The following is a 12,889-nucleotide window of genomic DNA, read 5'->3' as shown; positions in this document are numbered from 1 at the left end:
CTTCAACAAAAAAAAAGAAAATGTGATGACTCTGCGCCCTGTCAGGAAGATGATAGTTGGCCCCGGTTTATTGTAATAAAAGGAACAGATGAAAAACCAGTTTCAAAAATATCTCCTTTTGTAATTCATAAACAAATTCAAAGCATTGCTGGTACAGTTAAAAAAGTTTCAAAAATGAGATCAGGGAATTTGTTGGTTGAATGTTCCAACAAAAGTCAATCAACAAATTTGCTGACTATGTCAAAAATTACAGACTTTTCTGTTTCTGTCTCTCCTCACAATAGTTTTAACAGTTGCAAAGGAATCATTCGAGACAGAAGTCAATATCTGGGTGATCTTACCGTGGAAGAAATTAGTGATGAATTAACAAACCAAGGTGTATCTGATGTTGTTAGATTTCAAATAAAAAAGAATGGAAATATAACCAAATTAAATACATATCTTTTGACCTTAAAAACTCCAACTCCTCCTCCATCTATTACTTTAGGTTGCTTCGGAATCAGAGTTGACAGATTCATCCCTAACCCAATTCGATGCTTCACCTGTCAAAAGTTTGGTCATGGAACTAAACAATGTCGTGGTACGCAGAGATGTTTCAAGTGTTCTGGCGAAGGACACGAGGGAACAACCTGTAGCTCTGAATTTTCAAAATGCGTAAACTGTGGTGAATCCCATTTTTCATCATCTAGGGACTGCCCTGTTTACCTGAAAGAAAAATTTATTATTAAAATAAAAACAGAAAGAAACATCAGTTACCCATAAGCTAAACAGATAGCTTCTGTTTCGAGTGATCCTCTAGTTTCGAACAAACCATCGTACGCCAGCAAAGTTAGCCGCTCATTCAGTCATGAGAATACACAAACTCGCATGACGTGGCCAATTGATGCTGAAACTTTTACAATGTTGCCTGTTCAATTAGAAACTTCCAATAAATTAATTATTCCAAGAAAATCAAAGCCTTCTAAAACCAGTACTCAGTCAACTCAATCTTCCTTACAGAGCTCAATGTCATCATCTAAAACAAATGAAAAAAAGAAATCAGATAAAAAAGATGCAGTTAAATCAGACAGTTGGGGCGGTGAATCTGTCTGGGATCTTCCCAGTGACATAGATGATTCTTCCATCTCCAATAGTCTTCCTTCGTCTGAATCTAAGAAGTTATCTTCTACATCCAGTACAAAGTCTACTAGAGCCCCGTCTCCTCTTCGTTCTCCAGAGAAGAAGGATGTCCAAAAGAAGCCAGTAAATACATCCTCTCAGAATTCTTCTGATTCGAGGTCGCGGGGTAGGGGTCGAGGCGGAGTAAAAGCAGCCGCGTGTGGTCCTGGAGATCGACGACTCTCCTCACACAACAGATTTTCAACACTTATCGACGAAACTGAAATGGAAATCGAAAGTGTTCCGCCACCCGAAAGATCACAATCTCAGGGTGAGCGAAATTAGAATGCTGGCAAACTCGACAGCATTCGCCTTTCTATTATCAAATCATGACTAATATCATCCAATGGAATTGCCGAGGTCTTAAAATAAATCTTCTCGAGTTAACGCTTCTAGTTCAGTCATTTTTACCTACTGCATTTTGTCTTCAAGAAACTCATTTAAAAGAAAGTGACAATGTATCTTTAAAAGGATACAACATGTATAGCACATTTTCTAAGGTAGATGAACGTGCTGCAGGCGGATCATCCATTTTTGTGAAGGACAACGTCATTCCTAGCACAGTCCAACTCACCACGGATCTGCAGGCAGTTGCAATTCGTTTATCATTAGATAAAACAATTACATTATGTTCTATATATATTCCACCCAATTCAATTATAGATAAAGCTAAACTCAAAAATTTCACTGATCAATTACCCTCACCATTTATACTTATGGGCGACTTCAATGCCCACAACCCTTTGTGGGGAAGGAAGTCTCATAATATCAAAGGTAAGATCATTGAGGACTTTGTCTCTCAAGAAGGATTATGCATTTTTAATGATGGATCTAATACTTATCTTCATCCTGGAAACGGGTCTTATTCTGCTATTGATATCACTATTTGCGATCCCTCTCTTCTTCTGGATTATTCATGGCGTGTTCATGATGATCTATGTGGAAGTGATCATTTTCCAATAGTACTTGAACATCTTTTTACTTCTGCCCAACAGAGAGAACCACGTTGGAAACTTGACAAGGCGGACTGGTCCTTGTTTGAGAATCTCTGTCAAGCGGAACTTCAGTCAAAGATGTTTGAGACTGTACAAGATCCAATTTTAACTTTTAATACAGTTTTAACGTCAACTGCTGACATATAGCGTAGTTGCCATAATGCTACAATTTTATGATGCTCCAGTAAATGATGCTTTCCGAAATAAATAAAATAATTGCTGAAGGTCTTTTTTGAAAATTATACATGTATTTTGTTTAAACTGTTTCCCTTTCATTAAATTTAGAATATTTTAACGTTATTCACTTGGCATCCATCGTAAACCAGTCAATAAACTAGTATTTTCTGTGGTACGCATTCTAAATCTCCAGCAGAATTGCTCGTGCTACAGATGTACAATGTATAATTATGTCAATTTTTTACTATTACATTCAAGCTATTCATAGCCGTGATCGTCTAGTCGTTGGTATCAAAAGACACAACTGTGATATTAGCAGTGCCAAGTTCAAACCTTGTACCCGAATTGAAATTTTTCATTGCAATTTTTTTCTCGACAAAAATATTGTTTTATTCTTAAAGGTATTATATACTTCATATTCATTTAAAGGCGATGATTTTGTTTCTGGTTTTACAGTCAAGGAAGTAGTTTTACGGTCGTAGCTTATATATCACACTTTATTCAAATCAGAGTACGTTCAATGTTGACGTGATGTATATTTGGACCATTTATAATCAAACAAAGAAGAAAATATTGATAGTTCGATATCATTATAAGACTAAAACCTTAAGTAAGCATTTGCTATGATGAAAAGGAAAAGTCCTTGTACGTTAAAAGTGACATGTGTAATGGGCATATGGTTGTTTATTTTATCAAGGAACTGTACTAATATATACAATTCCTCGATTCTCTAAGTGTTTAGAACTAGTGTGTAATAGCCACAATCGTATAAAGACCCATCGGTTCATTATAACGATGTTGAAAATCGACCAATGTTCAAACCTGACATCGTGAATAAACTCTTTTTTAAGATATTTCCATACTGCTATATAACTATACTCAAGAACGTTCAAATGTAGAACTGACAGAACTATTCCTAAGACCTCGGCAAATCCGAAACATCCCAGCAAACCATGGTTTGATGATGCTTGTGATCAAGCAATAGGTGACCGTAAAAAATCTGAAAGACGGTTCAACCAACAACCAACGACAGAAAACTTGAGTAATTTCCGTGTTTGTCGCGCTAAGGCACGGCGGACTTGCAGGCAAGCACGACGAACGTCTTGGAAGAAATTTGTCTCGGAGATAACATCTCGCACTCCGATGACAAAAGTATGGAACATGATACAAAAGATAAAAGGTAAAAATTCTAAAGCCACAGTTAAACATTTAAAAAATGGCAATGATTTATTAACATCTGAAAAGGATATTGCCAACAAGCTTGGTGAAACTTTTGCGAAATCTTCTTCTTCTAACAACTACAGGGAAGATTTTAAAAAAGTTAAAAAACAAAAAGAAACAATTAAATTCAACTTTAAATCAAAAAATGGTGAAAATTATAATAAACTCTTTTCTCTTGAAGAACTTAAAACATCTCTATCAAAAGCCCATGATACAGCTTGTGGGCCTGATAATATTCACTACCAACTGTTAAAACACTTGCCAGATTCCTCGCTGGAAGCTCTTTTGCAGCTTATGAATAACATCTGGGAATCTGGTGATTTACCATCAATCTGGAAGCTTGCAACCGTCGTGCCTATTCCAAAACCAAGTAAAGATCACACGGATCCTATTAATTATCGGCCAATTGCTCTTACCAGTTGTGTCTGTAAAACACTAGAACGGATGGTTAATGATCGCCTTGTTTGGTTCCTGGAATCCAATGGGCTTTTAGCCAATATCCAGTGTGGATTCCGCCAAGGTCGCAGTACTCTTGACCATCTTGTTCGATTCGAATCATTTGTCCGTAATGGTTTTGCGAAAAATGAACATGTAGTGTCGGTCTTTTTCGATCTAGAAAAGCCTATGATACTACATGGAAGTATGGTATTTTAAAAGATCTGTTTGATATGGGGTTGAAAGGCAATATGCCAAATTTTATTTCGAATTTTTTATCTAACAGACAATTTAATGTTAGAGTAAATTCAACCATGTCTGATCTGTATGATCAAGAGATGGGTGTCCCTCAGGGCAGTATTTTATCTGTTACATTATTTAGTCTTAAAATCAACAGCCTTGTTGAAGTTTTAAAAAGTAATATTGAAGGTTCATTGTATGTTGATGACTTTTTAATATGTTATAGAGGCAAAAATATGAATAACATAGAAAGACAATTACAGTTATGTCTTGGAAGAATTGAAAAATGGGCCTCGGAAAATGGGTTTAAATTTTCCATTTCAAAAACGGTCGGGATGCATTTTTGTAACAAAAGGAAATTGCATCTTGATCCAGAACTCACTTTGTACGGCAACCCAATTAAAATGGTTGATGAAACCAAATTTCTTGGGTTAATTTTCGATAAAAAGTTAACCTTTCTACCCCATATCAAAATGTTAAAATCGAAATGTTTAAAAGCATTAGATATTTTAAAAGTTGTCGGCAGCACCGACTGGGGTGCTGATCGCAACATTTTACTTAATTTATATAGATCTCTAGTTAGATCTAAACTAGATTATGGCTCTATAGTGTATGGCTCTGCAAGGAAGTCCTACATACAGATTCTCGATGCTGTGCATCATCAGGGTTTGCGTCTCTGTCTTGGCGCATTTAAAACCTCACCAGTTGAGAGTCTGTATGTAGAGGCTGATGAGCACTCACTCTCTAACAGACGTTTGAAGCTTGGACTTCAATATGCTGTCAAACTAAAAGCCTACTCAGATAATCCTGCCTACAGCTGTGTTTTTAATCCAATTTATGAAGATATTTTTGCAAAACATGAAAATAAAATTCCTCCGTTAGGTATACGTTTAAAACCACATTTAGCTTCTTTTGATTTAAAATCTGTTGCTCAAGTTGAAACTTGCAAATGTCCTCCATGGGAACTTCCCAAACCAAAAATGATATTTGATCTCCGTGAACACAATAAAAATAAAACAAATCCTCTTTTAATTCAGCAACACTATGCTGAAATCAAAGCCAATTATTCAGATTTTTCAACTGTCTATACTGATGGATCAAAAGATGGTGACAGAGTTGCATCTGCTGCTGTCTTCAGGGACAGAGCTGCAACTCTCCGTTTGCCATCTGATGCATCGATCTTTACTGCTGAAGCAGAAGCAATAATTTTGGCTTTGAAATTTATTGCTTCTTCAGATAAATCCAAATTTATTATATGTTCTGATTCACTTTCATGCTTACAAGCTATACAAAATACTAAAATTAAAAACCCAACAATTCTCAAAATTTTATATGTAATGAGGAATTTAAAAATTCTTCTTAAAGAAATATTATTTCTATGGGTACCGAGTCATGTTGGAATCCTTGGAAACACAGCTGTAGACCTTGAGGCAAAGAATGCCCTAGGTGACCCTTTATTTAACTGTGATATACCATATACCGATTTTAAATCTAATATTAGAGAATATGTTTTTAATATATTGAAAAATGAATGGAGTAAAAAAGATGGTAATAAATTACATGAAATTAAACCTAATTTATGTAAACCTTTCAATAATTTTATGTGCAGAAAAGATCAGTGTGTTATTTCTAGATGTCGTATTGGTCATACTAGAATAACACACGAATATCTTTTAAAAAATGAAGTAGAACCACAATGTATACCTTGTAACTGCAAGTATACTATTAAACATGTTTTAATCAATTGTATTGACTTTGCTGATATTCGAAAGAAGCATTTCAATGTCAATAATATGTATGATTTATTTAATAATATTCCATTTACAAATATTGTTTCATTCTTAAAAGAAATTGGAATATATTATAAAATATAAAAATGTTGTTATATTTAAAACGATTTTAATTTTTATCACGTTATCTTAGTGTTGATTTTTATTTGTAAATAATCAATTTGCTTTAGTCTAGAATTTTAGTTTATTGAAAGACCTTTTGTCTGATTTTAAAAATATACCTTAAATTGTTATAATATTCGAATTAGCTCTCGCCGCGATATAGCCTTTCTGTGCTAATGCGGCGTAAAGCAAACAACAATCAATCAATCAATCAAATGTAGAACATGATCTTCCTTAAAAAATAACGCATAAAACAATTTACATAAATTTGAAAAGAACATGAACAAATCCAGACATAGTATAAATGTTTTATTAGATAACAAAAGCGAATTATCTCTGAGATAGAAATACAGTTTATTGACATGTATTGACAGTTGTGCGCTTTAAGAGTGTTATTTAAATATTGATTTATGTCAGCACTCGTGGTATAGTGGTATCATGCATAGACTGAAGACTCTACTGATTATGAAGAAAATACGCGCGAGTTCGAACCCTTCATATGCCTCTCGTTTTTGAAAGGATAAAAAAACGTAAGTTAAAAGTTTAAAGTTAAAAATTAAGTTATCTTAGGTAAACGAAGTGGTCAGTGGATTCTTGAAAAATAATCTACTGTAAGAACAATAGACTGACGTCAGAGAAATGGGTTAATGTTAGAGTAAATTCAACCATGTCTGATCTGTATGATCAAGAGATGGGTGTCCCTCAGGGCAGTATTTTATCTGTTACATTATTTAGTCTTAAAATCAACAGCCTTGTTGAAGTTTTAAAAAGTAATATTGAAGGTTCATTGTATGTTGATGACTTTTTAATATGTTATAGAGGCAAAAATATGAATAACATAGAAAGACAATTACAGTTATGTCTTGGAAGAATTGAAAAATGGGCCTCGGAAAATGGGTTTAAATTTTCCACTTCAAAAACGGTCGGGATGCATTTTTGTAACAAAAGGAAATTGCATCTTGATCCAGAACTCACTTTGTACGGCAATCCAATTAAAATGGTTGATGAAACCAAATTTCTTGGGTTAATTTTCGATAAAAAGTTAACCTTTCTACCCCATATCAAAATGTTAAAATCGAAATGTTTAAAAGCATTAGATATTTTAAAAGTTGTCGGCAGCACCGACTGGGGTGCTGATCGCAACATTTTACTTAATTTATATAGATCTCTAGTTAGATCTTAACTAGATTATGGCTCTATAGTGTATGGCTCTGCAAGGAAGTCCAACATACAGATTCTCGATGCTGTGCATCATCAGGGTTTGCGTCTCTGTCTTGGCGCATTTAAAACCTCACCAGTTGAGAGTCTGTATGTAGAGACTGATGAGCACTCACTCTCTAACAGACGTTTGAAGCTTGGACTTCAATATACTGTCAAACTAAAAGCCTACTCAGATAATCCTGCCTACAGCTGTGTTTTTAATCCAATTTATGAAGATATTTTTGCAAAACATGAAAATAAAATTCCTCCGTCAGGTATACGTTTAAAAACACATTTAGCTTCTTTTGATTTAAAATCTGTTGCTCAAGTTGAAACTTGCAAATGTCCTCCATGGGAACTTCCCAAACCAAAAATGATATTTGATCTCCGTGAACACAATAAAAATAAAACAAATCCTCTTTTAATTCAGCAACACTATGCTGAAATCAAAGCCAATTATTCAGATTTTTCAATTGTCTATACTGATGGATCAAAAGATGGTGACAGAGTTGCATCTGCTGCTGTTTTCAGGGACAGAGCTGCAACTCTCCGTTTGCCATCTGATGCATCGATCTTTACTGCTGAAGCAGAAGCAATAATTTTGGCTTTGAAATTTATTGCTTCTTCAGATAAATCCAAATTTATTATATGTTCTGATTCACTTTCATGCTTACAAGCTATACAAAATACTAAAATTAAAAACCCAACAATTCTCAAAATTTTATATGTAATGAGGAATTTAAAAATTCTTCTTAAAGAAATATTATTTCTATGGGTGCCGAGTCATGTTGGAATCCTTGGAAACACAGCTGTAGACCTTAAGGCAAAGAATGCCCTGGGTGACCCTTTATCTAACTGTGATATACCATATACCGATTTTAAATCTAATATTAGAGAATATGTTTTTAATATATTGAAAAATGAATGGAGTAAAAAAGATGATAATAAATTACATGAAATTAAACCTAATTTAGGTAAACCTTTCAATAATTTTATTTGCAGAAAAGATCAGTGTGTTATTTCTAGATGTCGTATTTGTCATACTAGAATAACACACGAATATCTTTTAAAAAATGAAGTAGAACCACAATGTATACCTTGTAACTGCAAGTATACTATTAAACATGTTTTAATCAATTGTATTGACTTTGCTGATATTCGTAAGAAGCATTTCAATGTCAATAATATGTATGATTTATTTAATAATGTTCCATTTACAAATATTGTTTCATTCTTAAAAGAAGTTGGAATATATTCTAAAATATAAAAATGTTATTATATTTAAAACGATTTTAAATTTTATCACGTTATCTTAATGTTCATTTTTATTTGTAAATAATCAATTTGCTTTAATCAAGAATTTTAGTTTATTGAAGGGCCTTTTGTCTGATTTTAAGAATATGCTTTAAATTGTAAAAAAATTTCGAATTAGCTCTCGCCGCGATATAGCCTTGTTGTGCTAATGCGGCGTAAAGCAACCAACAATCAATCAATCCCCTGCCTATTCCTGCTATTTTGGTTTCCTCTGCCTATTCCTGTTACTTTGGTTTCCTTTGACTTTTCCATTTGCTCTGACTTTTACTGTTTCTTTTGTTTTATCTGACTTTTACGATCCATTCGTTTTTTTTTCTAACTTTTACTGTCCCTTTGGTTTCCTCTGACTTTAACAGTCACTTTGGTTTTCTCCTGTTTTTTTATACTGTATAATAACTATAAATATTGTTTAAGCTGATCGAAAGGAATTATAGAATAACATCATATGATTCCTGTTTTGACGAACATGCTAGGCATTTATATAAGGGAAATCAAAACGTATATAAACGTTACACTACTGAAATAAGCCAAAAACAAAAACCCTGATTATGATTCTGTGACGAAAAAGCTTAATGAGTAAGTTTGCTTACTGTGTGATAAGCAACGTGTCCATTCATATCCACCTGAACAGACGTTTCAAGTTCCTTGGTAGGCAGATAACTGTCTCCATCCTAACATTATATAAAGATAAAGTTATTACATAAACAACTTCTATTACAATAACTGTTATTACATCTACAACTACTATTACAACAACTGTTACTACATTAACAACTATTACTATTACTACTTACTACTACCACTACTTCTACTAAAACTGGTTGTACTTATATAAATTGATTGATTGATTGATTGGTTTTCAGCACTATTGTGTTATTTATTGACGTACAGGAAGCTGGAATGCTCGGAGAGAACCACCGACTGTTTATACTTACACTTCTACAACAATAAAAAATTTTACAACAACAACTTCTACAACAAACAACTTTTACAACAACAACTTCTGCAACAAACAACTTTTACAACAACTGTTTCTACAACTACTTCTATCACAACGACAACTGTTTCTACAACTACTTCTATCACAATAACAACTGTTTCTACAACTACATATATCACAATAACAACTGTTTCTACAACTACTTCTATCACAACAACAACTGTTTCTACAACTACTTCTATCACAATAACAACTGTTTCTACAACTACATATATCACAATAACAACTGTTTCAACAACTACTTCTATCACAACAACAACTGTTTCTACAACTACTTCTATCACAATAACAACTATTTCTACAACTACTTCTATCACAATAACAACTGTTTCTACAACTACTTCTATTCCGAAGCGCTTTTCTGGACTTACCTTCATCAGGAACGCTCAAAGCCGAATATTTGAAAGCCGAGGATGTATAAGAACCGAAACGGTTGATTGATTGATTGAATGTTGGTTGCTTAACGTCCAGTGGCAAATATTTCATGCATATTCAGGACGAGAACAAGTTCATAATAAATACAATGGGTAGGTTCTGTAATAAATTAAGGGATTAAGGTCGGAGAAATTTAGACTGCCACGGGAAATGAGGGTATATTGGATAAGGACAGAAATTTAGCCTTGCAACAGGTCACCTACGGACCCCTCAAAGAGTTGTTGCAAGGGTTCTTAACGTGCAAAGAGCGTGGCACTCTCTTTACACGAGGCATCGGATTTAACGTCCCCATTCTGACCGGACGTGGCTGCAAATTTGTACATCCCGCACAGCCAAACGGACGCCCCACTTAAGCACGGGTTTTACTGCCGGTCGGAGGAAGACCAATGGTGACCATACTTCTATTCCCCAGTCACCCTTGGGGGACCGAAACGGTTGAAGAGCTATATGACTAAAAAATATATAAACATTAGCCAAATCCATCGAAGGTCAACTTTAAGGTTACAGACAATAATTGACAGGCCAGGGTATCTCGTCTGTAACTGACACCTTTACAGCCTTTTAAATGCGTATATTCCCGAATACACATGTTTGGTCTTCTATTTTCAATTGCGAAAATGACATGCGCGGTCATATATTTGATTTTCTGAAAGAAAACTAACACGTTTAATATATTACATGAAAGTGTTAAGTGAGTATTGTTTCTAGTTTAATTGTATGTAAAGTGTACATCTTTCCTCGTGTTTCTTGCAAATAATTATGAAAAGTTTTGCTGAAAAATTTCCTCAATAATTGTTAAAGTTTAATTTCAAAACGGATAAATAAATAAAGGACAACAGTCGTTCATCAATGTTAGACATTTCTAATTAGCCAATTGTATAGTAACTCTTAACGCCACAATAAGTATTGCCTTTAAATGGAATCTAATTAAGTTTGTTTCCGCACTGATGAAAAATATAATTGATAATTAAAGTTGAAATGTCATATTTCAATAGTTTTTTTCAAGTTTAAATACATAAACAAACATTACAAACAAAATACAGTAATCATGTTTAAAACATGTTAAATATTTGAATGCGCCATGCATATAAGAATTATGCGACTATATAAATGCCTATTTATATTCATCTATAATCATTAAAAAAAGATAACAAAGAGGAATAAATGGTGTTTCTCCGGTTTTATGTTTTTGAAAGGTTATTTGAATTCTTTTTGTTACTTTAAATTTTACAGTTTTGTTATACAGCGCAATACAGTACAATAAACTTTAACTAAATATTACAACACACACATAAGTAGACTCTTCAGTGTATGTTCACTGGTGTTAATATGTTTTTTGATTGAGTTAAGCCATTTCAATTGATATTTTATAGTGTGTCTTTCTATGTTGTGATGTTACACTATTGTTTCAGATAACGGTAAAGGTTTGGTACCATTAACACGTTTAAACCCGCTGCAATTGTTTGCACCTGTCTTAAGTCAGGAATCTAATGTTCAGTAGTTGTCGTTTGTTGATTTGTTTGTGGTTCATAAGTGTTTCTCGTTTTTCGTTTTTTATATAGATTTCCCGTTTGAATGGTGTTACACCAGTAACTTTTTGTGCCCTTTATAGCTTGCTGTTCGATGTGAGCCAAGCCTCCGTGTTGAAGACCGTATCATTGGCACTCATACCACATCTTCTTATATCCATCTTATGAGAATTAAAAATCGACAAACATATATAAAACACCATCCAAACACGACATTCATGCATTTAAGACACACGATTTATTTTAACAATTTTTTAAACATTTTACAAGTTACTAAAGCAGTATTATGATAATTTATTAATTTGTTATCAGCGCTTTAAAACGGAAAGTCCCTTACCAAATGGAAAAAACAAAAGCCCAAACACATCAAACGAATGGAAATCAGCTGTCCTATTCCTGACTTGGTACAGGCATTTCAGGTAGAAAATGGTAGGTTAAACCTGGTTTTATAGCTAGATGAACCTCTCATTTGTATGACAGTCGCATACAATTCAATTAAGATATTACTTATGTTTGTGTGTTGTAATGATTAATTAAAATGTATTGTATTGTACATCACTTTATAACAAACACGTCAAATTTAAATACAAAAAAGTAAGTCTAATCTTTCAAATACTCCCCCCAAGGGTGACTGGGGAATAGAAGTATGGTCACCATTGGTCTTCCTCCGACCGGCGGTAAAACCCTCGCTAAAGTGGGGCGTCCGTTTGGCTGTGCGGGATGTACAAATTTGCAGCCACGTCCGGTCAGAATGGGGACGTTAAATCCGATGTCTCGTGTAAAGAAAGTGCCACGCTCTTTGCACGTTAAGAACCCTTGCAACAACTCTTTGAGGGGTCCGTAGGTGACCTGTTGCAAGGCTAAATTTCTGTCCCTATCCAATATACCCTCATTTCCCGTGGCAGTCTAAATTTCTCCGACCTTAATCCCTTAATCTAATACAGAACCTACCTATTGTATTTATTGTGAACTTGTTCTCGTCCTGAATATGCATGAAATATTTGCCACTGGACGTTAAGCAACCAACAATCAATCAATCAATCATTTGTATGACAGTCGCATAAAATTCAATTAAGATATTACTTATGTTTGTGTGTTGTAATGATTAATTAAAATGTATTGTATTGTATATCACTTTATAACAAACACGTCAAATTTAAATACAAAAAAGAAAGAAATCAATTAAGCTTTCAAAAAGCAGAAACAATATTTTACTCCATCATTTTGCTATTTACTATGTTTATAAAACATCTTTCATACATAATAAAATTGACATCAAGCGTACGATCAAAG

At 33.8% G+C, this 12,889-nt stretch overlaps 2 protein-coding genes across 2 annotated transcripts in view; one reads left to right on the top strand and one right to left on the bottom strand.

Annotated features, from left to right (window-relative positions):
- LOC127722122 (uncharacterized) overlaps nucleotides 1-12,889 on the bottom strand; it is a 162,791-nt gene that overhangs the window by 109,568 nt on the left and 40,334 nt on the right. The window lies entirely within an intron of this gene.
- LOC127721150 (uncharacterized) lies at nucleotides 1,875-10,983 on the top strand. The gene is made up of 3 exons (XM_052227823.1): nucleotides 1,875-1,932; nucleotides 9,496-9,959; nucleotides 10,972-10,983. The coding sequence occupies exons 1-3, from the start codon at nucleotides 1,875-1,877 to the stop codon at nucleotides 10,981-10,983; spliced, it is 534 nt and encodes a 177-aa protein (XP_052083783.1).

Source organism: Mytilus californianus, unplaced genomic scaffold, assembly GCF_021869535.1.
Source record: "Mytilus californianus isolate M0D057914Y unplaced genomic scaffold, xbMytCali1.0.p SCAF_12, whole genome shotgun sequence".
In the NCBI taxonomy this organism is placed as follows: Eukaryota; Metazoa; Mollusca; class Bivalvia; order Mytilida; family Mytilidae; genus Mytilus; species Mytilus californianus.
The sequence above is the reverse complement of the archived record's forward strand: the minus strand, read 5'-3'. Positions and strand labels throughout refer to the sequence as shown.